The sequence below is a fragment of the Mycteria americana genome, assembly GCF_035582795.1.
Source record: "Mycteria americana isolate JAX WOST 10 ecotype Jacksonville Zoo and Gardens chromosome Z unlocalized genomic scaffold, USCA_MyAme_1.0 Scaffold_18, whole genome shotgun sequence".
Taxonomy (NCBI): Eukaryota; Metazoa; Chordata; class Aves; order Ciconiiformes; family Ciconiidae; genus Mycteria; species Mycteria americana.
Genome location: NW_027445436.1, coordinates 15,563,258 through 15,588,940, shown reverse-complemented (window position 1 = coordinate 15,588,940; position 25,683 = coordinate 15,563,258). Strand labels below are relative to the sequence as shown.

At 40.7% G+C, this 25,683-nt stretch overlaps 1 protein-coding gene across 5 annotated transcripts; it reads left to right on the top strand.

Annotated features, from left to right (window-relative positions):
* Positions 1 to 4,517: 4,517 nt before the first annotated feature.
* On the top strand, positions 4,518 to 22,087 carry LOC142402909 (arrestin domain-containing protein 3-like). Of its 5 annotated transcripts, none has more exons than XM_075488847.1 (8): positions 4,518 to 5,061; positions 9,228 to 9,309; positions 12,537 to 12,684; positions 13,928 to 14,030; positions 14,557 to 14,813; positions 15,230 to 15,392; positions 16,215 to 16,369; positions 18,692 to 19,320. In XM_075488847.1, exons 1-8 carry the CDS (start codon positions 4,782 to 4,784, stop codon positions 18,896 to 18,898), a joined length of 1,395 nt encoding a protein of 464 aa, XP_075344962.1. In that variant the 5' UTR covers positions 4,518 to 4,781; the 3' UTR covers positions 18,899 to 19,320. The 5 variants fall into 5 exon arrangements, with proteins under 5 accessions (XP_075344962.1, XP_075344963.1, XP_075344964.1 ...); XM_075488848.1 differs by lacking the exon at positions 18,692 to 19,320 and adding an exon at positions 18,118 to 18,664; XM_075488849.1 differs by lacking the exon at positions 18,692 to 19,320 and adding an exon at positions 21,309 to 22,087 and having other exon boundaries at positions 4,519 to 5,061.
* The last annotated feature ends 3,596 nt before the right edge of the window (positions 22,088 to 25,683 follow it).

Sequence of the window (25,683 nt, the reverse complement as noted above, 5' to 3'; positions counted from 1 at the left end):
CGCTCCGCCACAAGTGCTCCGACAAACAAGCAAGATCACAGAGGTTATATGTTGCAAAATATACATATTCATAAGATTAATTTATATAAACATGAGATTTCTTGGAACTCATTAATATATGTAAATGTCCCTGACGCATGCGTACTTAAGTCCTTAGGTGGTCGTTAGGGATCCTCTGGTGGTCGTTGGAGGAAGTCAGTAGTCTTCATCACTCTGACCGCTGACTGAACTTTGTCTTTACGCATGCTCAGTCCATCTTTGTCTTGCTCATACTTTCCTTACATATCCAAAATCAGGTGGTTCTTGTGTAGTTTCTCCTTATCAGCTCTTTCCAGGGACACAGGGCCTGAAGAATTCCTTTTATCTATCTTCATTACAACTATCTCAGCTAACCAAGGATTTAACACAGGCAAAGCATTCTTACTCTAATGATTAGGTCAAATAAAGAAAGCTCGTTAGCAATTCTGCTATCTAAGTTTACTGGCAAGCTAGGCCAAATTATCTGCGAAAGGGAGACTAAAAGAAAACATTGAGCAACCAAGATATTTACAGCATTTCTTTTTGTCTTTGGGATTTTAGCTCTTTTCAATTCTGCTGCGTCCCTCTCGTCCTCTTGCTTAGCTTCTTCCCCCCATTCAAGGGCGCTACGCAGCCCGGTAATTTAAGCCCAGGCAGCATCTAGGGCACAACTCGGGAGGCCGATCAAGGCACCTTTGCCCCCTTATCCTGTTTGCAACGGCTGGCCTCATGCCACTGTTCAAATTCATCCCTGATAGCCTGGTGGTTCGTCCAATTATCTCGGACCCAATCCTCTACCCATTGGGGAGAGCTCCAACCTTGCTCCTTTCCTAAAGTCTCCAGCAGGTGTTGGAAAGACTCCATCCTGTCGACTATGCCAATTAGTGTGGTCCGAACAGTAATGGAGTCTGACAACACATTATAACCCAAACTTTACTGAGGCAGTAAGAAAGATGAGCCATCAATGCGCCCATGCGGCGACTCACCCGATCACTGATGGCAAACACAGGATCGTAAGCGATGCCATGGCTCTGGCGGACTATCAGGGACACTTGATGTCCGGGTCATCTGACAGCAACAGCCAATGGCGCTATATCTTTATAAATGTATATATCTATCTATATATAGATACACATATATATATATAAGGATACATTAAAAATAGTGTAACTATGTATACATAAATAAAATACATATATATATATGTATTTGTACACTCCTTTATATATATTCCTATATATGTATATATTGTATACATTGTATATAAAAGTATATATTTTTATATCTGAGCATTTCCTGGTCCAAAGGAAGCAGGCAGCCAACCAGAGGGAGAACTGAGAACACGTAGGTATGACAGTGTCAAAAACAGCCCTCAGCCAATCACAAACCAGTACGAAAACACATGGGGAATGACGCTGTCAAAAGTAGCGTCCTCCCTGCCTGTAGTGAGAGGGGGCTTCCTTTTCTGACATGCTTCTGTAAACAGAAAGGGGTGGCTGGTCCTGCCAGCCAATCACAGGGCTGCCTGAGAACACGTGGGTATGACGATATCAAGAAAGGGCTGTCGGCCAATCACAGAGCAGTATGAAAACACATGGGTTTTGATGTTTAACAAAATGGCAGCTCCCTGTCATAAAATGGCATCTGGAAAAAAAAAAAAAAAAAAAAAAGTGGCCCCCTGTGTACGTAGGGGGAAGGGACTTCCTGGTCCGATGTACTTATGGCTAAACTGGAAGGGGCAACTGGTCCTGACACCCAATCGCAACAGACCACATGACCAGAAGAGGGGGCGTGACCTCCAGGGCAAACGGTACACATGGTTGCTTGGGGGGGGCACCTGTTACTTTTATCTTGGGTAAAAGTTGTCCCTATGTCACCGAAATCAGGAATCAAACTCCTTAACACCAATGTAGTATTAAGAAGCAGGCATTCTTTATTATGGCGCCAGATGCACGGGGGATCGCTCCACCTAGCGTGCATACCGCAGGTTACATCAGCCAAAACTTAGATTGTCCGGTTACATACATATGCATCAAATTTCCCGGAATGATCATGCATATTCATTCTATTTCCCAGAACTAATTATCATATTTGCGTGGTCATTACGCATGCGTCCTTGAGCTCCGAGGGCCTTCCGTGGGGGTCTCTGGTGGTCGTACAGGTGTGTCCTTTAGTTGACCCCTTCTTATGGGCATGCGCAATATCACCTTGCTTACGTAACTTGCTTCCCTTCTCCACGGTGCATGGTCCCTAACAATGATTTGGCACCCTTAACACAAACCAATTATTCTAACCACCCTCGACTCGTTGTCAAGATGGGCTGGGGCTGTACTGGGAACATAGCAGCATGACCATACTATTCCTTGTCCAATTGTCTTTGGGCATAGTAGCATATCCATAGCCATAGGTGTACAAACACAATATTAAAGTATTATCTACCCCGCTCCTATCTCTATGTTGCTTAGTTACAAAATAGCAAACTAATCATTTTGGTTACATCTGGTTACACCTATACTACTAACTAGTCTTGAAAACTGCGTCACTTTCATGTAAATCAGTACATCTGATCACTCAGGATATCTTTTAATTAACTCAGAACAACAGCATATCAATATATGCAAATTAGAGAGCTTCAAAGATTGTGGATTTTTGCATTGCATAGAAATCCAAATTTCCCAGAAATGTCAATGGATTTAGTTCTATGCGTTTAGAAAAACATCCAAGAAGTCTGAACTATGTCTCCAGCCCCAGAAATTGCTCTGAATTGCTACTGTGCCACTGTTGCAGTGAAACTTAGATTTATCAGTACTGTTCTCAACATATCCAATATGTCTGAGAAGTAGGGTTTACCATTCACTGCATTTTCTGCCAGACTATAATCCAGAAACTGGAAAGAGCTGTCTGCTGCCCAGTATGACATATGATCAGGATTCCAACTGTCTGCATGTTGCTCAAATCTAATATACTACAAGTTGGCTCACAAATGAAGTGATCTTCCTAATAGCCTACTCGCATGAAATGCTTAGAACACATCCCACATCATGACAGCAGCCATGTTATTCTGAAGTTGCGTGTCCAAAAATGGCTTGGCAAGAGACAGCAATTCTACTGAGAGAGAAAGGCAAGTTAGGGCTACACTGTCTGTAGATCATATATAATGCGGGGGGGGGGGTGTGGGGTGGTGGTGTTACACCACCAAACTAAAATGTTTTATCCATCTCCAACAAGCCTGGAATGGGCGAACCTAGCAAGTATACAAAATACATCATCTGTATTAAAAAAATAAATGAGAAAACACCATAATGCCATATCCAAATTATGTAAGAAGGTCCCCTTCCTTCCCCCCAAATCCATATGAATATCCACTTGGTTAGCAAGATTTGGGTCTTTAAACTTCACAGATCTTCGAGGACCTGCAGAAGGCAACTGCTGTGCACTTTAAATTCCGTGCAGATCCACACTGACAGATGTGGTGGATCCATGGTGGCAATGAACCCAGAACTGGAAGGACAGGAATTGTGACCCTCCTGTCTGAACTCCATGAATGGAAGAAATGGTGCCATTCCTTTATCCAAGAAATGGCACCACAGGGGAAAAAAACAGCAGCGGCAGCAAACAAACCAGACCCCAAACTAAGATACTGTAGAACAATTATATTTAAAAGGATTAACATAGGAAACTTTACCTTGATAGAGGTTTAAATGTTTACTTTTGCATAATGCCTCGCTTTTGTACCCTCACCCCTCAGTGAATACGGCGGGTGCTGCTGGGAGGGGGGAAGAGGGGGAAGGGCCAGGCCGGCAAAGGCGGCCGTGCCCCGCTCACCTGCCCGCCTCGGCCCGGCTCCCTGCCTACAACCTGCTCAGGACTAGCCGCTTCACGAGCAAAAGCTTTGGGCGAGATCTGTAACTGAGCGACATGCCGAGCGATTTCCCCGACAGAATCGTTGCTATTTTTGCTGTTAGCCAGGCAACCCGTGGCTGAGGGAGAGAACCCGTGCCGGCCGCAGCCAGACTCCGGGGCCCGGCGCTCACCGCCCACTGCCCGATTTCAGCTGCTAGCTCCTTCCGAGACACCTCCCGGCCAGCCAGCCAGGGCCCCCAGGCCGTGCCAGGCAGTGAGACGAGACGAAACGAGACGTCGAAGCCCTCCGGACAAGGAACCCTCACATCTACCGCCACAGACGCTTTTCTCTCAGTTCTTCAGTACCTATCTCAACACCGCACTGCGGGCTCGCAGCAGAACCCTGGCTCCACCAGGGAATACTCCGGCTCTCCGCGCAAGACTGGAGCAATAACAAAAGAAAACCGCACACGACAGGGAAGATACGCGCAAGCGGCGGAGGAAACTGCCGCCACGACTCGACTCGCGCATGCGCGGCGGGGTTGTTTTTCACAAAGCTGTTCTTAAAGTGAGCTGGCAGCGTGTGGGTAGCTGTCTTTGTAAGGAGATCGCAGCGCTGGGCGGCCGCCGCCGCCGCCGCCACCACCACCACCACCACCACCACCACCACCACCACCACCACCACCACCACCACCACCACCACCACTACCACTACTACTACTACTATTATTACTACTATTACTGAAGTTGGGGTTTTATCAGTAATTCCGATGAAGCATTTGTAGGGGACGCGCTGATCTTGTTGGCAGGCTCTTTGCGCGGCAGAGGCGTTGTTCGGTGTAAAGTGAAGATCGCATTTTGTACGAGACCTTGACTTTTTTTTTCCTTACAGTATATTTTTATACACTTTGTTATAAAATATGGTGCTGGGGAAGGTGAAGAGTTTGGCAATAAGCTTTGACTGTCTCAATGACAGCAGTCTCCCCGTCTATTCTAGCGGGGACACAGTCTCAGGAAGGGTCAATTTAGAAGTTACTGGGGAAATTAAAGTAAAATCTCTTAAAATTCATGCAAGAGGACATGCGAAAGTACGTTGGACTGAATCTAGAAATGCTGGATCCAACACTGCCTATACACAAAATTACACTGAAGAAGTAGAGTATTTTAACCATAAGGACGTTCTACTCGGGCACGAAAGAGGTAAGCTTTTCACTTATTCATTCGCTACACGCAGACGTTTTTCCAGAAAAAGACACATCTTTGCATCGTCCTGGTTTATCCCTTTTTAATATGCGGTCTCATAGAGTTCGCTATTTCTAAAGATGAGGAAATGCCGGTTACGTTCTTAGGCTTTATTTTTGATTATTTGAACGTTTACTTAATATTAAAACCGTGTTAAGGTGCATTTTCAAAGTACCTGCAAACAGGACTTTCATAAAATACCTGCCTTTTAACAGAGTCTTTTCATAAGGATTTGCATTTTTTAATACAGTTTTTTTTTTTATCTGCAATGTCGTTTTTTTTTTCTTGGTGATATTAGCAGGATTTGTTTCTCTATGGGGAAAAATAACTGTTAAATCAAAACCAGATATGCGGTAAATTACTTTCTTGGTAGCATCCTATCGAATCATAAGTGTAATTAAAACATAACACTAGACTTTTTGACACATAATAGATACAGGTCTGACTTTAAGACTGATATGCGATGATTTTTTTAAGGTTGGTTCATTGTTGGCAGATAAAAGATTCTCTGTGGCTTACTTTGACATGCTATCACCACCCCACCTGTAATTTTCCATCTCTTCCTTTGTTCTAAACTAGTATACTTGTAAATTACTTTCATTTCTTTTATTCAACTCCTCTATGGGGGACCCAAATGTAAAAATCTGTCTGAAAGGCCAAATAAGAGTTCATGGTTGTACGATCGGAGCATCGCTTCTGAGTTGGGGAGTTCTGGAACCTGGTCTGCTAAGCCCCTATGGAAACGGAAAGTACCCTGCAAATTCCCTTATTTTGGGTATGGAAATGGGGTATTACACTGTGAGCGGGATTGTGGGTCTTAAGTTTGGTAATCTATTGTTTGCATAGTTACGTTGTGAAAGTATAAGGGACTCTAAGCTTGTTTTTTTTCTGAAGTTTCCACCCTTTGTTAGAAGCGGTTCAATCCTGTTTGGGACCGGTCCTGGGGAGAAGGGAGGGAGTACTCCTTCTCTCCGCAGATTGGTTGCACACGTCAGGTGGTGGCGATGACTTAATTCCTAGCACAAGAAAATGTTAAAACTGATTACATAATTTGGGTCGGGTGTTTTGGTGTGTTGTTTTGTTTTTGTTTTAAATATGCAGCATACTTACTGCAGAGATCCTCTGCAGTAAAATGCAATTTTTAAAGAAGTTCGACTATAGATTGCATTGAGCCTTTTATTAAGCACTTCTGAAATAAATACTGTAGCAGAGTGGAGTTGCTATTGATTTTAATTATGTTATCGTGATGCAAGCAAGCACGGGTCACTCATGAGGTGGCTTTGTAGCTCAAACGTTCTTTATACTGTCGCCTTAGAAATAATTCTCTCATGTGAAAGTTCGTTCATCTCTGGTTTGCAGATGACAGAAACGTGCAGACGTGCATGAGTCGTTCATAACAGGATGTATGCTTGCAAGTAGGAGGGCGACCCCATGCTTCTAACTGTCTGCTTAAGCAGCAGCAGCAGCAATGATTTTGCACGTGGACTGTAGATCCAAATGCTGACCCCGATAGTAGGTGCTTGGTTTTGGCTGGAAAGGGAACAAAGGGTAGCAGGGAAGGGACAGATCTGACACGTTCCGACACCAGAAGCGAGACAGGGTGCGCACCGTTGCATGTGCGGCACGTAAAAACTTAAGCAGCTGTCCCGGGACGCCACTGCCCCTCCCTCGGCTGCAGGGGCAGGACTGCGAACACTCGCCGCACGGAGTGAAGTTTAACTCAACACATACCTACCCTAGCATAATCCGGAAGGCCACGCCCTGTTCCCGCCTTGTCATTGGCCTGCTGGGGTTTGTTAGCCTGTTGCTAAGGCGATGCCAGCCGCTGACTATAGGGGGCTGGGACGTGGGGGAAGAGTGAGGCTGAGGGAGCAGGTTCCCCTGCCCGCACTCTGGTGTGTGCTGGGGGCGGGGCGAGGCGAGGCGAACGGGCTCTGGCCACCCCGAGGTCAGCCCTGTGCGGGGTTGGGGGCGCTCCGGGCCCCGCTTCCCTGAGGAGTTACAGAGTATGCGCGGTGGGGGAGGGCACTAGCTGTGAAGTGAGGAGTACAAGTTTATCTTGCTGGGAAACCGGGGGGTGGGGTGTTTCAATTCAGCAGTTACTGCTTTCTCCCTTGCTGCCTGCCTTCCCCCCTCCGTTATGGATCCGATCGCGGCCTTGGTAGGACGCTGGGGGCGCTGCACTGCTGAGGAGGAGTGCTGTCACCCTGGTCCCTTTTTGTTGGGAACAGGGCCTGCCTGGCAATGTCGGCCTTGACGGCTCAGAGGGCACGCTGCCTTTCTTGGGAAAGTCCATCTCTGGGGACAGACAGAAGCATTCAAGCTCCTGCCGCGCACATCCACTAGGCCAGCAAGGGGCTGCGAGCAGGAGCGGCCATTGGGACACATGGCCCAGCAGCCTCTTGCATCCCTCACTCGGTTGTCTTTCCCCTCCCGCACCCCTGGCCAGCACTATCCGTAATCGCCTTTCAGTAATGGTCAGCACATGTTCCTGAGAGGAGTGCAGGGCCTTGCACATAGCGCAGGGCAGGCCGGGGCAAGCCAGCGGCATGGCCCTGTGGTATGAGGAGACCGGATGGTGAGGCGTGGGTGGCGCCCCTCCCTCTCTCCTTACCTCTGCGGTAGTCAGGCTAGGCTGTGAGCAGAGTTGCTGAGCAAATGTGGTGGGGTGTAATGTATACTGTATGTATATGAGTGGCTGGCAGGGGATCTGCTCGTGCCTGTTTAGGCCAATCCTCTCCTGCTCCAGTCTAGTCTGTGATTGACAGCTCAGTACTTGTTTACCACAGTGCTGCTGCTGCTGCTCAGGCTCAATGGGACTGCTGATCTGGCAGGAAGGAAGTGAAGAAGGGATGAAAAAACTTATGTGCAAGGAAAAGAGGATTATTTTAAATTTTTTTAAAAACCAAACAAACAAAAACCTCCAAGTGTTTTTTAACAAAAAAAGCATTATACACATTGTTTTGCTCTTTCAGTGTATTGAAGATTCTTATTTCATGACATTACGTGCTGAGGATGCGTTTGTGTAAATAGCATTCTAGTGTTTTTTATATTTTTGCATAGGTTTGTTTCAGCATTTCTGGTGCACTAAAGAAATTAGAGCATCAGCATTTTTGTAGGACAATGGGAACTAGAAAAATCTTAAAATGTACCAACGTTCCTTCATGATGTTTCAGACTATTAACAATAGGTAGTGTCTTTTGCATAATCCCACTATATGTGTTTTTATTACCCCAACCCTTTTGTATACGAGATGCTCAATTATTTTCTCTAAATAACTTTCTGTTTTGATGGAATCAGCGTTTTTCTGGTTTTATGGTAATTATATCAGAACAAACCACAAATTTGTTGGAGCATTTGAAGCAATACAAGGAATCATGACTATAAACCAAGGTCAGCTTTCTTGTTGAAATTAGGAAATGTTTGGGTCTTTGCTATACAAGCAAAATCGAGCTAAACTTTGAATTTTTGATACATTGGCTCTAAACAACATTAACTGGACAGCTTGCCACCTTTTGTGCCCCTGAATTTGTTTGGTACTTTCTAGGTGGTTTTTTTGTGGTTTTTTTGTGGTTTTTTTGTGGTTTTTTTGTGGTTTTTTTGTGGTGTGTGTGGTGTGTGTGGTGTGTGTTTATTTATCAATTTTTGGACGCTTGCTAGGCAGGAGATAGAAGGAAGCTGAATTACTAAATTTAATCTATTAATGTAGCAGACTTAATGCTAATATCACTTAATACTATTAGAGAGCTCTATTTCATTTTAAGTTTTAACTAGAAATCATATTGGAAAACACAGTTTCCATTACAGATCTTTCAGGCAGACCTTGAAATGGCAGCAGTTACAACTATGTCAGTACTTGGAATCAAGATCATAAATTAAAACAAGGTAACTTCTGCTTTTATGTAAGGTGAATCTTGGAATCTCACCTAACCTTAAAAATTCTGCGGCCATACATCTAGCAGTTAATACAAATGGACTGGAGAGACTTGTTTCTGGGACACCATGTTCTTAGTATTGTAAAGAATGTATAAATCCCTCTTATTCTGGAAAAGAAACCTATATAATATATTATGCTGTGTAAAATGTTCACAGGTGGAATAGCATATTGGGTTTTTCCCTCCTAGATGATGACAATTCTGAAGAAGGCCTTCACACCATTCATTCAGGAAGGCATGAATATGCATTCAGCTTTGAGCTTCCACAGATGTAAGTACTTACATGCAGTACACAGCTTGTGTGAGAGAAGGCTAAGATACATACCTGCTTAAGAAAAATTCTTGTGGGTGGAGGGGAAACCTTTTCAATGGCAGTAGGAGTTGTGCTCAGACATGCAATAGAGGACATAATCTCATTAAACTGAAGAGGCTGCTTTTAAACTGGTTAAGAGTTTTTCACAAAACAGGAGCTCATTGTTACCCAGTTGGTTACTCTCTCTTTTGACTGAGGTCTACTGACTCATTATGTCTTGTGGTATTTTACCCCTTCACAGGAGAAGGGAGGGGAATTAGTGTCATTTGAGTCCTGCAGAGTGGCTGAGGTGTCTTCTAAATGAAACAAGATTTTACTGGAGCCATGCAGGCCATCAGAACTAGTGATAAGATAACAGCTTAACTGTTCGGGCTCAGTCTGAAACAGATGTGGCAAGCTTAACCACATTTGAACAAAATAAGAGATTTTTTTTCTAGTTTAAATAGGATGTATGTACTCAGGCTGACCTTTATGCAAAAAGCCAGGATGGAAATAAGCAAATGGATGGGTGGATGAAGCAAGAAACATTCCCATACCTAATCCCGCTTGTCTCTGAAAGCAAAGGTTGAAGCAAGAGTGATAGCAGAAGTTGTAAGATAAATTGCCACACACACACACACACACACGCAAAAGTTTGAGGTGTCTAATGTATACATTGTGAAGGGAAGATTTATACATAGAGGAGTTACCAACATGGGAATTAGCTAAAACACAAGTTGCAGGAAAATTAAATATAAAGGAACAGAGAGAGTCTGGAAATAGATGAAAAAGAAGGGAGGCAGGAGGAGCCTTTTACTGTAAAAGCCAAGTGCTGAAGTCATTAAGATTAAAAAAAAGTTGGCAGAATATTAGACGAATACCTAATATTAAAGCTAATAAACCATCTACTTATTAGAGGGGCTGGCTTTAGCAGAACTTGTAGATGATAAACGCTTTTACGGATCAGTTTCAGTGAATAGCACAGGGCTTTACAGTAGATATTATTGGAATGCTGAAGAAGACCCATACATATGGAGACTTTTAGAAGTCAATGTAAGGTTCAGATGAAAATCTCTTCTATAAGAAGTGATAAGGGTGATACCGATATTCCCTTGAGTTGGAAGGGATGTTCAAATATGAAAGAACAAAACAGTAGATGTGAATATGGAATATTATGTTTGAGATTAAATAGATGACCAGTAAAATAGCACAAGCATTGATTAAAACACTAAAGTTCTCTTCAAGTGACTTGAAGGAATAACTATGAAGCCATCTTTGATAATACTGAAAAAATGAAGGCTGGTAATAAAAGGCCTGAAGAACACTAGTTTGACACTGCCTCCTTACTGTTTCTTGCTATTTTATATCCATAGAATATTTCCAAAATTTATTTAAAACAAAACCGATGTGGTGGGTTGACCTTGGCTGGCTGCCAGCCCTCCATGCAGTTGCTCTCTCACTCCCCCTCATCAACAGGACAGGGAGAGAAAATAAGATGGACGAGCTTGTGGGTTGAGATAAAGGCAGTTTAATAAGAAAAACAAAAGCTGTACATAGAAGCAAAGCAAAAAGAACTCATTCACTACTTCCCAATGGCAGGCAGATGTCCAGCCACTTCCTGGAAAGCAGGGCCTAAGTATGTGTAGTGGTTGCTTGAGAAGACAAACACTATAACCATGAATGTCTGTGTCAGCCCTGTCTGTCTCCCTCCCCCCCCTCCCCCCCCCCCCCCCCTTCCAGCTTTTATTGCTGAGCATGATGTCATACAGTATGGAATATCCCTTTGGTCAGTTTGGGTCAGCTGTCCTGGCTGTGTCCCCTCCAACCTCTTGCCCGCACCCAGCCTATTGGCCTTTGGGAATGGGGTGTTGGAGAGAGAGCCTTGATGCTGTGCAAGCACTGTTCAGCAATAGCTAAAACATTGGTGTGTTATCAACACTGTTCTAGCCACAAATACAAAGCACAGCACTATATGGGCTGTTAAGAGGAAAGCGAACTCCATCCCAGCCAGACCCAGTACAACCAAATACAAAGCAATAGTGTGTGTGTGGGGGGGGGACGGGACGGGACCAAAAAAAACCAGGACACTGACTGGCCTTGGTGATTTTTGCCTTAAAGGATACTGGGGCAGGATGAAACATTGAAGATTGATTAGAAAATCCTTTCATTTGTGTTTTTAAGAAAAAAAAAAAAAAGTAAACATTTCAGGTGTGCAAATAGAGATGTCAAACCTGTAGCAGAAAGAATCATTCTAGTAAAGTACTAGCACAGCTAGTATTATTCCCTACAGAAGTTAGGGAGGGAAGCTTTGCCCATAACTTACCTTTTATTACGATGCATTTCAAACATAGTGCAATATAAAAATTCTTCCTTTGAGATTAAAGGCAAAAAATGTTAGGAAAAGACAAGTTACAGTTAACTGGACATGACCGGAATATAAAAATCCGATGTCCTTCATCTTATGATGTTGGGGGAGGGAGGGAGAGGAGGAAAAAAGGGTAATGCTGAAAGGTTTGGAGTCCCTTTCCACATCTCTCCCCCCCCCAACTCCCCAAAAGGACTTCCTTTGTCTTTCAGTGTTCAGAGCAGAATAGTCTTTATCTTTTTTATATATATATATAAATATTTTAAGATGGCCTCATCAGGGTAAAGGAAAATTAGAAGATGCTCAGAATAGCCTCTCTCTATTCAGAACTCTAAATTGAAATATTTAACTACCGTACTTAAGGCAAATCAAACTACAAAAGCACTCAGTTATAGCTAAAATAAACCACTGAGATACCAGCCAAGTAAATAATACACAATTATTTACAGAATACAATGTCCAAAACAATAATTGGATGGTACTAATGCTAATTTTATTTGGTGGTCTTAATTTGACCTTAAAAGGGTGTGCTTTATTCTACACTTGAAAGTGGCCTCTTAAGTCTAAAGGAAATGTGTACTCTTCTGGCATTTTCTAGCACAGTTCTTTAATTGATTCTTAAAACTTCTACAAAACTACTGTTGGATGAATTGGAGATGATATTTTCTCCCAACTTTAATCTTACTTTTTTTTTCTGAGATATGGAAACTTTGCAAATAAGTTATGCTTATTATGATGCACTAAAAATACAGTTCTACGTACTAATTCCCAATCTGATCAATTGTATCATTATTGGAAAGAGAGAAAAAATTTATTCAACTTTGACCTTTGTCCTGCACAGACCACTTGCTACCTCATTCGAAGGCAGACATGGCAGTGTGCGCTATTGGGTGAAAGCTGAATTGCATAGGCCTTGGCTTCTACCAGTAAAATTAAAGAAGGAATTTACAGTCTTTGAACATATAGATATCAACACTCCTTCATTACTGGTAAGAACTTGACAGAATTACTCATTCTTCTTCTGGCGTAAAAATAATGAAGTATAATAACTGAAACAACATCAACATGTAATTTTACCTAATATTTATTTGCTAGTTTAACTACAGCTGCTCTTTTAAGTATTATATCAGTTTAGCAACTCTAACTGCTGGTATTTTGAAGGCTAAGTTATCCTGTACTTGGAGTTGCTTGATTTTTACGATACATAAAATACATTTGTCAATCTAAATCGATCCTACTAAATTGTAGAATCCCATTAAGGAAGAAAATTTGGTGAACTGTTTCTCTTTAATTATAAATAAAGAATAATCTATGGAAGGAACAGTGCAACTCTTAATATTTTTAGTGAGGGACTGCTAACTTCAAAATGCAAAGTAAAAAATTTAATGCAGTGCATAATTGATAATTTCCATATGGATAGTTTTCTACTGATGGGGAGAAATCATCACAATTCTGTATAATCCTTTCCTGAAATTTCATTTTATCAAAATAACTTTAATATCACAACTGCTTTCAATGAGGATTTGATTTCAGTCTGGCCTAAGATTCCTTTATTTTATCCCTTCCTCAAATTTTAATCTAGAGGGAAAAAAAATTTAGAAGTCCATTGAAATAGGTTTCTTGTGTGTATGGGTGAAAAATCAGGCTTGCAAAGGGACCTTGCACAAACTCCATTAAAAGTGAAGGTCTCTCATTTGACTTTAATGGGCTTTGGATCAAGCCCCAAATCCTGATGTTGTGTAAAATAAGTCTTTTTAATATAGATGAAACAGGATCATTCGGAAACCGAGGAAAAAGCAGGAGTCAAGATTACAGTAGTTTCGCTTAGTTATTTTGTTTCTGAAATACAGCTTAATGGAAAGTGCGAAGATGTTCTGATTTACTGTTAGTTAAATGAAAAGCTCTGCAACAGTATGTTGGGATGTGTAGGCTATGAAGCCTTTTGTTTTAAGCTATACAGTATTTACTTTTAGTATTAAAAACTGTTTTAAGTATGGCTGTAGTATGGAGGATGGCAGAAAAAGCAATACTAATACAGCAACGGAATTAGGACAAACATTGTATAATGCTGTTCAAATTGCTTGAGACTTTTCCTATGAAAGTAGCTTTGTTTATCAAAATATGTAATAATAAGTGCATTATGAAAATGATTATTTTCCTGTGTTGATTTAAATACCTGAAGAGATTCATGGAGCTCCTAATTTAATGGACAATATTTTTCTCTTCTTGCAGTCACCCCAAGCAGGCACAAAAGAAAAGACTCTATGTTGTTGGCTTTGTACCTCAGGCCCAATATCCTTAAGTGCCAAAATTGAAAGAAAGGGCTACACCCCAGGTATGTAATAGAAGTAATTCTAGGATATGCTTTTCCTTCCTTTTTAAAGCTACAGTTTGTACTTACTGTTTTTATATAAATGAAACATTAAGGATATTTTTACCACCTCAGTCTGCATTTAGCAATCTTCTCGCTATACTCTGTTAACTAAGACAGCACTACTTGTATCTCTAGATTATTAAAGGACCTCATCTATTAGACTGGTATGTTTGGGGTTGGTGTTTTTTTTGGTTGGTGTAGTTTTTTTGTGTGTGTGTGTTTGTTTTTTTTAATGGGGGGGTGTCATGTTTGTTTGTGGGGGTTTTTTTGTTTGTTTTGGGTTTTTTTTGAACAGCTCATGGGGATCTTGCTTCTATTAGCATCAGTGGATGTTTTTCCAGGTAGAGCTGTGATAGCAGCATCTGGTGAGTTATAACAGTAAATAGAATGTGACAGTTTGCTTAAGCTGCCTTGTAAATGTAAAGAGAACTTGAAAATATGTTTGGGTGTTTTGTTTGGGGTTTTTTTTGGTTTTGTTTTGTTTCAGGTGAATCAATTCAGATCTTTGCTGAGATTGAGAATTGCTCTTCCCGCATGGTGGTGCCAAAGGCAACCATTTACCAAACACAGGCATTCTATGCCAAAGGGAAAATGAAGGAAGTCAAACAGCTTGTTGCCAACCTCCGTGGGGAATCCTTGTCATCTGGCAAAACAGAAACCTGGAATGGCAAGCAGTTGAAAATTCCACCTGTTTCCCCTTCAATCCTTGACTGTAGTATAATCCGTGTGGAGTATTCACTGATGGTATGTTGGGCAGTCTGTTTCACTCTTGAGAATGAGTAGCTTCCAATATTCCATACAAATTCCTAGCACAGCATTTTGTGATAACTAGTTATGAAAGAAATACGTGTTCTGGTATTAGTGTCCTGACAGGAGATCTGGTAAGTAAAATTAGTTTAAATCATGCAAGTTCTTAAAACAGTTGTGTGTCAACTAAGCAAGCATTTAATGAGTAGACTGTGTTTCCATGTGAGGGCTCATGATAAGACTCTTCTTCTAACTTGAAGAGCTTGTGTCTCCATAGGGGTATGGGCCCTAAAAGAGACTATTGAAACAAGCTCCTCCTGGAAACTTCCATGGAAAGACAACTTGAGCTAATGCTTATGAAGTGCTGATAAACCCCCACATTTTAATCATACACTTGTTTCATTTTTCTTCAGGTATATGTTGATATTCCAGGAGCCATGGATTTATTCCTTAACTTACCACTGGTCATTGGTACCATTCCTCTACATCCGTTTGGTAGCAGAACATCAAGTGTGAGCAGCCAGGGTAGCATGAACATGAATTGGCTTGGTCTGACACTGCCTGAAAGACCAGAAGGTAACTTGACAGTACAAATCCCAATCAAATTGTAGTCTGTTCTGATTTTTGTCTGCTTTATTCATTGCAGTCTTGCGAACAGAGTCAAATTACATCCTTTCATAAGAAAGCCCACAGGGAATCTGTTGTGGATGTTTTTTTGCCACCTGTTTGTCTTATGTAGAAGAACAGAGTTTCTTCCCTCCCTGCCTTTCTCTCTCTGACAGACAGTGAAATCCAGCTGCCTTGGAAGGTGGCAGAAATGAAAGCACAGGATGCCATTTTATTTGTGCACAACTTCATTACTTCCACCTCCAGTATCCCAATCGCATCCTTGGTTATAAGGCATTGCAACCCATAATAGCAGTTTCTGGCGTCTCTTACCAGCCTTAGTAGCTAAGGCTTTGTTAAAAATAATATTCTTTTCTATGGGAAATCTCTTATGGCCAAACAAAGAATTATGTATTTCCTTCCTTCTGTTTTCATGTATCTAATATCCTGGGTTTTTTTTAAGTACAAATCCCAGACCTGGAGACTTCTGGAGTCCAGAGGACTGCAATGTTCTGTCATTCCTACCTGTACAGAAATAAATTATCTTTGGTATGCTTTAAATTTTAAGGGGATAATTAAGCCACAATAAACAGTGGTCAGTCTGTTTTTGAACATAAGCTTAATATTAGAATAAAATGAACTAGTCTAGTCTCCCTTTTTTGTTTAACAATTTTTTAACAAGTCACCTACCTGCTGGTGAATCTTATAGTGATTAAAGTTTAATATTTATCATGTTATATATTTTGACATGCATAGGAACTTGTTTGAACTGCATGTACCTTCTCCCTTCAGCACCTCCTAGCTATGCAGAAGTGGTTACAGAGGAAAACAGACAGTCCAGCCTTGCACCTATAGCTGCTTTTGATGATTTTGAGAGAGCACTTCAAGGACCGTTATTTGCATACATCCAGGAGTTCCGTTTTCTGCCTCCACCCCTATATTCAGAAGTAGGTATATCTGTCAGAATATGATGATTCATGTATTGTTTGTCTGATTATTTTATTTTTTTTTTTTTTTTTTTTTGTCTTGTGGAATAAGTTTAGGAAGCTCTTTCTCCTTCCTAAAATAAGGAGAAACCATTAAAATGATTAACATGGAATAAGTTGGTTTTGGGGAGGATTTTTGTTTGTAAGATGCAGATGAATTGCATCAAGAGTTTTCCATACCTGTTTTACAGCATGGGTTACCCCTTTTTATTTTTTTATTTTTAACATGAACTCTGCAACCTTAAATTTAAAAGGTGCTCTGTGAGGTGCCTTGGCTTCTCTATCATGCTATTTCCTGGAGCTGCAGACCTGGAAGGTAATTTTCCTTGGCAGCACTCTTCCCTAGTCTAATAATTTCTGGAAGTTTTCTAAGTGTTGTTTACCATTTTAGCAACATCATTTTTTAAATTTGTGTATTAAAAATAAAAAAGGTTTCAACTTTTACCTCTGCTGCTTCCTAACATTTTATAGCAACCACTAAACTGTATTGACTGCATGTGTGTTTAAGTTCTGTGGATGTAGGGCTTTCAGAAGCTTCATGTAGAAAAGTGACATACTGGTATTCATTTGTGACTTAAGTTTTCTGAAGTACACAGTTCTTCAACACTTTTGTCCTTTACAGAACTAAAAATGCAGCCACTGAATAACCATGAATGCAGATATCAAAGCTTTTCATGTTTATGTTTTTCAAGAAAAAGCAGTGATATAGGACAAAAGAAAAAAAACTTGTCCTCTGGCCAAATTTTGCCTGAATTCACCCACTTAAGGAAAAGTGGGTGAAAAGTAGCACGATTTCTTCTCCCCCCCCAGCCTTGAAACACTGCTGCGCTAATGAGCGGGCAGAGGGGAGGTTTTTTGTGTGCTAGACACTTTCCTAAGAACTCTGCTATAGCGTAACTCTAGAGCACAAGTCCTGAGTCCTTTTCATTTTGGGTACTTTAAGATTTAGAAAGAAGCTTTTTTTTTTTTTTTTTTTAAAAAAAAAAAACCCAAACAAACAAAAAACCCCAAACAAAAAAAAAAACCACCAAAAAAGGCTTTACGAAGTTAACTGATGCAACGTTGTCTAAAAGATGCACTGTACGCTTAAACTATTCTTACCATCCAGTTTTTGAGACCTAAGTTAGCAGGCTGTACCCCTTCTTTCTCCTATAGAAAGGAAGAGGAGGTAAGGTTTAGAACACATGAACTCTTGAAACATCCCATAGGATATTTGAGAATTAATTATTTTTAAATTAAAAAGTAGAATGATTTTTTTATTGATAACTTTTTGCCTTTTCAAGCAAAACTTCTCTACTTTTCTCAAATCAATTAAATATTTCTTAAGTTATGTTTCTAGTGATATGTTGTCATCTTTTTTGTATATATCTGATAATTCAAAAGACTTCTATGCTAGTAAAGCAGAAATTTTTAAAGTTTTATATTAGTTATTCATGCTTATCCTTAAATTACCATCGGCCTGTAGTTTAAAGTCTTCCACTGTATCTAATATTTCTATTAATTTTTATCCAAAGTTTTGTCTGACTAGAAGTTTTTCAGTTATTTCAATAACCTTTGGACTGGGAATGCCATATATCATTATAATTGTCTTAAACTTGTGAATTTTGATTTTTATTTCTAGCAGTTGATTCTAAAATGCACTGGGTTGTTGTGGCTTTTTTGGTTTGGGTTTGGGTTTTGGTTTGGTTTTTGTTTTCCCTTTTGGTTAGATTGATCCAAACCCAGATCAGCCCACAGAGGAGAGACCATCTTGCCCCTCTCGTTGAACGAATCCATAAAAAGCTGACTTGACTTGGGTTTTGAATCACACCTGCTGTGTTGAAGATCAAGGTGTCATAGTGGAGACTTGCTTTTAAAGGAAATGGTATTGCTCTTGCCTGTATGGTGAATAAATGAAAACAACCTGTGATCATGCTTTGACACCTACAGCACGTCATAGGACTGCTCCACATGCTTGAAAACCTGAGGCCCCCCCTTAAATAGTGGCACATACTAGGAGCAGCCTTACTAGCATACAGTCACATGTTTCAAAACACTCAAACCATGTTGTAAGAGAGGAATGGCTGCTGCTTATGATTTGAAAATTTGCACATACTTATTGTTTATGTTATACAGTTCAGCGTTACTACAGCTTTTTCTCATTTATGATGGACTGTTGTTCCCCCCCCCTTAATTGTTTGTAATCTGCACAACAAGGAACAAAAGAAAGCTTTGACAAAAAAAAAGCGATGAAGACTGACAAATGCACTGACTTTTTTTTTTTTTTTTTTAAATTTAATGTAGCCTGGACTTTATCTGCATATGCACATGCTCAGAATTGTCCTAGTAGGCTGGTCATGTATCACCTCTTCAGCTTGGATTCTATTATGGATTTATTTACAAACATCACATGCCTTCAAGCCAATCCTTGCTTTATGTTTTGCAGCCAACTGTAGTAGACAAGCAACAGATATGTGGGGGTGGGGGGAAGAGAGAACAGAAGGAAACTAATAAGAGACTTTTTCAAGATTGTATACCTTCTTGATTTCTTTTAAGAATTTGTTGCCTTTCTACTGCTATTGCAAAGCAATAATTTTTTGTTTTGTTACAGACTACCTAAAGATCACTTAATCTCAGGTGAACTCATCATTTGCCAAACTGTTAGAATGCTATTTGTTTTGTTACATTGCACTGAGTTATTTCTTTTGTTTTGTGTTCATGTTTTGGTTTTGTTCTTTGAGGGGGATTTTGAATAGGGACATGCACAAAACTTACAAAGTGAAAGCAGCACCAGCAGACACCAGCAAAGTGCGAAAAGAACTTTAAAAGGGGATAGTAATATGCTGTCCAGGGTTCATAGGCAGAGAGATATCTCAACTAGTAGGGATGGGAAGGAGAAGGTTTGTTTGTTGGTTTATGGCTTTTTTTTTTTTTTTTAAATAATACTTAGTTACCTAATGACCAAAAATTATATATAAAATGAGTCTCCAGTAGAAAGTATATTTCAGACTGGAGTAGAAGTTTGAACTATGGCAACTAAGCAACAGCTCGGTTTGTGCACTTTGTATTATCTTCAGGGTTTATGATACTGTAAAAATAGTAAGACTAAAACTATAATAAAACCAGGCCAGAGTATCAGTGTTACCAGCCATACTCAAATTAGTTTGCTGAGAATTGCTCTGATGGTCTCCTGAGCTAGTCCTGAGAGCTTTAAAACAACAACAACAAAAAAATCTCAACAACTTTAAACATACATTCATCTAGAATGCAAGAAATTATATAGAAAAAGCACTCGCCCCTTGAGTGTACCCTAAAGAAGAAAAGAATGATGGAGCCATTAGATTTGACCAGTGCTTTTATGCTAGAGATTGGTAAATGTAAATTCCCTTTTCAGAAATCATGTAAAATCTTGTCAGAGACATATCTGATGTTGACTACTTAAAAGCTAATCCATTGTGTATATCCTTGTGCAATAAAACAGCTCAGAAGGGAGGGGGAGAGGGAAAGCTGGTGTTTTTGCATTGTGCTCATTCTTACAAAGTTCTGCCTTATTTTTAAGGCATCATATATATGACAAAATAGGCTTTTCCATAAGTGGCCTTTATGAGAACATGAAAGATATTTCATGTTTCAAAAATGATGACAGGGTGATTAAAATGAGTCACATTTTAAGTGATTCAGTTCAAAGGTTTGGACTTTGACAAGCAAGAATTTGAAATTGGGTGATGTCTTCTGCTGGCCAATTTTGTGAATGTCCCTTCCTTCTACCCTTTCCAACCAGACAAAATTTTAAAAGTTGATAAGATTGTTGGCATAAAAGGGCATTTGGTGATTTTACTTTTTTTTTCTTTGTTGTTATTTTAACAGACTAGGGAACAATTGCTGATATACATAGCATTAAAGTACTTATCCCAGTATAATGGAAAACTATATATGAAGCAGAATTGACCAATGTTGTAGTAATTGACATTGCATCACAGGCTGTGATCAGAATGAAAAATTCTAAAACCTTATCAAATAAAGACTTCCCATTTAAACTTCTTTGTTAGTTGTTCAGAGGCATTACAGGTTCATAGTTGTAGACCAATATTTGATACAGAATCTTGATCTGAATTAGGAAAAAAAGTAAAATCCAAGCATTAGAGAAACAAAGTGCAATATTAAATGTTTGCTTTATAGATTATATTCTATGGCTGTCTAATTTTTTTTTTTTGGTGCTGGATATGTCCTTATGGACTCTGTTTTAAGAAAACTATGTGGAAAACAATTTAATTTTTCATATTGTTCTACCTTGTGGAAAATAAACTTTTTTAAAAAAATGCTTTTAAATGCTTTAACTGTAAGCCATAAGATTGTTTGTGACTTAAACATTTAATATGTGTCTTTGTATAAAATAATAGCCATAAGGATCAAATGACTATAGAAATACATATGCTCTGTATCAACTACATAGGGGGGAAAAAACTATTTCTGGAGCTACACCACTGATTAGCACAAGAGCTAAGTTTCAGCACCTTCAGTTCCTTTTTCTTGTTTATATCAATGATTTCTTGGGGCTAGGTTCCAGATGGGAAGCTACAATACAATCTCCTAAATTTAGAAAATGCCAATAACTTACAGGATATGAATGTCTTTCCAAGACACTGTTTAAAAAATATTGTAACTGGTGACTTCTGTTCGAGTTGTCTGGTATTTTCCAGTACATAGGGTGGGGGCAGGGATTGCACATTTTGGTAGGGGTGGGAGGAAACTGGGGAAGGGGAATTACTTTAAAAGCCAGATAACTCAGTGGTTTGCAGTTGGGATCTGAAGGTTGGTTTGTTGAACTGGGGTCAATAAGGTGCGTCTTGCTGTTTCCTTGGAAGTCTAATGTTACCAGATGTTGAAAATCACTATCTGCTATTTGTGTTTTGGTCAGTAGAGCTTTGCAAGATATTAATACAGCTCCTCAACATTCCAGAAATGAAGCACTGCCATAGCATCTTGTTTCTGCATACTGCACACAGCTGAACCTCTGACAAAATGGACTGTCATCATTATTTAGTATCAAAATGTCATTTGACCTAAGGCAAGGTTCACTAGGTTAGCAGCCAGGGACTCAGGAGTCCAATATATGCTGTTCCTGTCTGTTGGTGTTAAAGGTACTGAAGACTACTAAATTCTCATTCTCACTGTACAGTAGGTTTTATGGTGTATGCTACTAACATAGACAACCCAAACAGTTGATCTAACTCCTTGTATAATGCAAACAGTAGACTTCATGAATGTGTGAATTCTCGTGTGAAATAAAATTAAATCAAAATGCTTTGAATTTGTAACTGCCAACTATGGAGAATTGAGAAAGATCTTTTAGGGTTTTTTGCCCATTAATAACACTGTTAATCATTTGTGCCTGAGTTCTGCTTGAAACTAATAGGAAATATAAAAAATAAGGTTGTCTCTCATTATGTTCATATACTCAGAACTCCTTTATAGCTGAGTGACAATGATTAGAATATTTTTTTCCTAATAACAGCACCACCCTTTTTAATAACTGAAATTTCTAATGCTATGTGGCAATGTTAGAATTTAAATTCTATCATCAGTGTCATTTAAGGGACACACACTTTGAGCATATTTGTGCAACACTTTCTTGAAATGACATTTTTAGACCAGAGCTACTGCTTATGTTTGGTTTTTTTTTTACCTTTAGGTTTATTGTTAGCATTAATAAAAAATTGGAAATTACCAGTTTTATTCTGGGTGTTTTATTTTTAAAAAAAAAAAGGCAAATTTTTCATGTTTAAGAATATTAAAATACTTGTGCACTCATATAAATCTGTGCTACAACAGGATATAAAACTAAGGGCTCTTTTACATCATCAGCTATCTGTAAAAATATACAAAAGGGTGATGAATTATAAAACTCCACTATCTGAGAGTTATTAGGCAATGTTGCAAAATTGATGATTCCCCCCCCAATTATCTAGCTAAAATAGTACTTCTTAATCTCTTTCTAAATTTAAGCCTGTTGTGGTTTAACCCCAGCAGGCAACTCAGCACCACACAGCTGCTTGCTCACTTCCCCCCCCCCCCCCCCCCCCCCCCCGGGGCACGGGGGAGAGAGAATCAGAAGAGTAAAAGTGAGAAAACATGTGGGTTGAGATAAAGACAGTTTAATAGGGAAAGCAAAAGCTGCATGTGCAAACAAAACAAAATAAGGAAATAATTCACTACTTCCCCTCAGCAGGCATGTGTTCAGCTATCTCTGAGGTGTACATCTTTGAGGTGTACCTGCTGCAGCATGGACTTACTCTTGGGCCGTAATCCCTTCAGAGGTGTATACCTGCTGTGGCACAGACATAACCACAGAGATATACCTGCTCTGTTGTGGACTTATTCACAGCCACAGATGCTTCAGGGTGTCCTGCTCCTGTGTGGACTTATCCACAGGTCACAGTCCCTTCGACTCGAGTTCACACTGGAGTTCCAGCCTGTCCAGTACAGCAGCACAGAAACAGCAGCGATGCCCTGGCCATCTGCCAGCCCAGGCATATGGCTATTGCTGTTATCAGAATGTTCCCAGGCACAGCAGAGTAAGATGATAAGCAGTACAGCGAGCATGGAAAGCAAAAAGCAGCCACTAATGAGCACTCTAATATACAGTAAGGCAAGCAAGCCCCATGGCAAGCACAGGAGCCTGTCAGTTGATAGCTAAACAGCAATAACAGCTATAAATTCCATCTAGCACATTCCAATCAAATCAGTTGTTTTCTTGAACCCTTCAAGCCTCATGTTGGGCGCCTAAAAGGACTGTCATGGTTTAGCCCCAGCTGGCAACTAAGCACCACACAGCCACTTGCTCGCTCCCCCCACAGTGGGATGGGGGAGAGAATCAGAAGAGTAAAAGTGAGAAAACTCGTGGGTTGAGATAAGAACAGTTTAATAGGTAAAGCAAAAGCTGTGCACACAAGCAAAGCAAAACAAGGAATTCATTCACTACTTCCCATGGGCAGGCAGGTGTTCAGCCATCTCCAGGAAAGCAGGGCTCCATCATGCATAACGGTTACTTGGGAAGACAAATGCCATCACTCCAAATGTTCCCCCCTTCCTTCTTCTTCCCCTAGTTTATATATGCTGAGCATGATGTCATATGGTGTGGAATAGCCCTTTGGTCAGTTGGGGTCAGCTGTCCCAGCTGTGTCCCCTCCCAACTTCTTGTGCACCCCCAGCCTACTCGCTGTTGGGGCAGTGATTGGTGCATTTTTAAGGGGGTAGGAATATACAGTCACAAAAACCCAAACAAACCCCAAACCCACATCCAGGAGCTAATATTGAAGTGCAAAATCAGGTATTAAGCATTAAGTCTCTGCCTCTTCAGCAGTAGAGTCTGATCCCTTATACAAGAAAAACAAAAAAATAAAATGGTGAATCACCATGCATGACAGCACTGAGGTCTACCATGAAATCCCTGTATGGGTTCCCACTAAGGACAATGGAGGGAATTATGAAGTGAAAGATGGTTTCCCTCTTGTTCCTGTGCATCAGGCTCATCTAAAGTATGCCTTTGACTTGCCCACTCTTCAACACATGTTGGGAATGGGGGAGGTCAGAACCTGTTAGCTGTCATTGGTTTAATAAATGTTATATCTAAAATGATTTTATGAGTGGGATATAATTTAATCTTTCTCAAAAGAGATATGACACTTGTTTTCAACTGAATACAATGGGGAAACATAGGAGGAGGGAAAATCACTACAAAATCTAATGCTTTTTTATTTTTATCTGAAAAGTCAAGCAATTATCTAAATATAAACAGTGCCTTAGTGTCATCAAACTGCCTAGAATCCAAATTAAAATTCCCACTAGAGACGGTCATGTTAATATTCAAGGCAAATTTGTCATGCTTGTCCATCAGTTAACAAACAATATAATAAATTTTTTTCCATGGTTCATTCAGCTCTGTAGAAGATATAGACCATTTACTGGGTAATGATTTCTGATTAATAAATTCAATTTTTATTATTTACACCCTAGTTTTGGGGCCAGTCCTAAATCAGTTGAAGTCTGTGGGGTTAACCAGTCCATTTTTACTACTTAGCATTGCTAAGTTCAGAAAACAGATCACCATAACATATTAAAGTGTGCAGGGGAAGGTTATGGAGCAGATCATCTTGAGTGCCATCACACGGCATGTAGAGGATAACCAAGGGATCAAGCCCAGCCAGCATGGGTTTAGGAAAGGCAGGTCCTGCTTGACCAACCTGATCTCCTTCTACGACAAGGTGACCCGCCTAATGGATGAGGGAAAGGCTGTGGACGTTGTCTATCTAGACTTCAGTAAAGCCTTTGACACGGTTTCTCACAGCATTCTCCTGGAGAAACTGGCTGCTCATGGCTTGGACGGGTGTACTCTTCGCTGGGTAAAGAACTGGCTGGATGGCCGGGCCCACAGAGTGGTGAATGGAGTTTACTCCGGTTGGCGGCCGGTCACAAGTGGTGTTCCCCAGGGCTCTGTGTTGGGGACAGTTCTGTTTAATATCTTTATCAATGATCTGGGTGAAGGGATCGAGTGCACCCTCAGTAAGTTTGCAGACGACACCACATTGGGTGGGAGTGTTGATCTGCTTGAGGGTAGGAAGGCTCTACAGAGGGATCTGGACAGGCTGAGGCCAATGATGAGATGGGCCGAGGTCAATTGTATGGGGTTCAACAAGGCTAAGTGCCGGGTCCTGCACTTGGGCCACAATAACCCCATGCAATGCTACAGGCTTGGGGAAGAGTGGCTGGAAAGCTGCCAGGCAGAAAAGGACCTGGGGGTGTTGGTCGATAGCCGACTGAATATGAGCCAGCAGTGTGCCCAGGTGACCAAGAAAGCCAACAGCATACTGGCTTGTATCAGGAATAGTGTGGCCAGCAGGACTAGGGAAGTGATCATCCCCCTGTACTCGGCACTGGTGAGGCCGCACCTCAAATACAGTGTTCACTTTTGGATCCCTCACTACAAGAAAGACATTGAGGTGCTGGAGCGTGTCCAGAGAAGGGCAACGAAGCTGGTGAAGGGTCTAGAGCAGAAGTCTTATGAGGAGCGGCTGAGGGACCTGGGGTTGTTTAGCCTGGAGAAAAGGAGGCTGAGGGGGAGACCTTATTGCTCTCTACAACTACCTGAAAGGAGGTTGTAGCGAGGTGAGTGTCGGTCTCTTCTCCCAAGTACCAAATGATAGGACAAGAGGAAACGGCCTCAAGTTGTGTCAGGAGAGGTTTAGATTGGATATTAGTAAAAATTTCTTCACTGAAAGGGTTATCAAGCATTGGAA

Coding starts and splice junctions, on each gene's coding strand:
- LOC142402909 (XM_075488847.1), top strand. CDS start 4,782: ATGGTGCTGGGGAAGGTGAAGAGTTTGGCAATAAGCTTTGACTGTCTC. Junction 9,310..12,536: donor AGCTTTGAGCTTCCACAGAT/GTAAGTACTTAC, acceptor TGTCCTGCACAG/ACCACTTGCTACCTCATTCG. Junction 15,393..16,214: donor ACTGCCTGAAAGACCAGAAG/GTAACTTGACAG, acceptor TTCTCCCTTCAG/CACCTCCTAGCTATGCAGAA.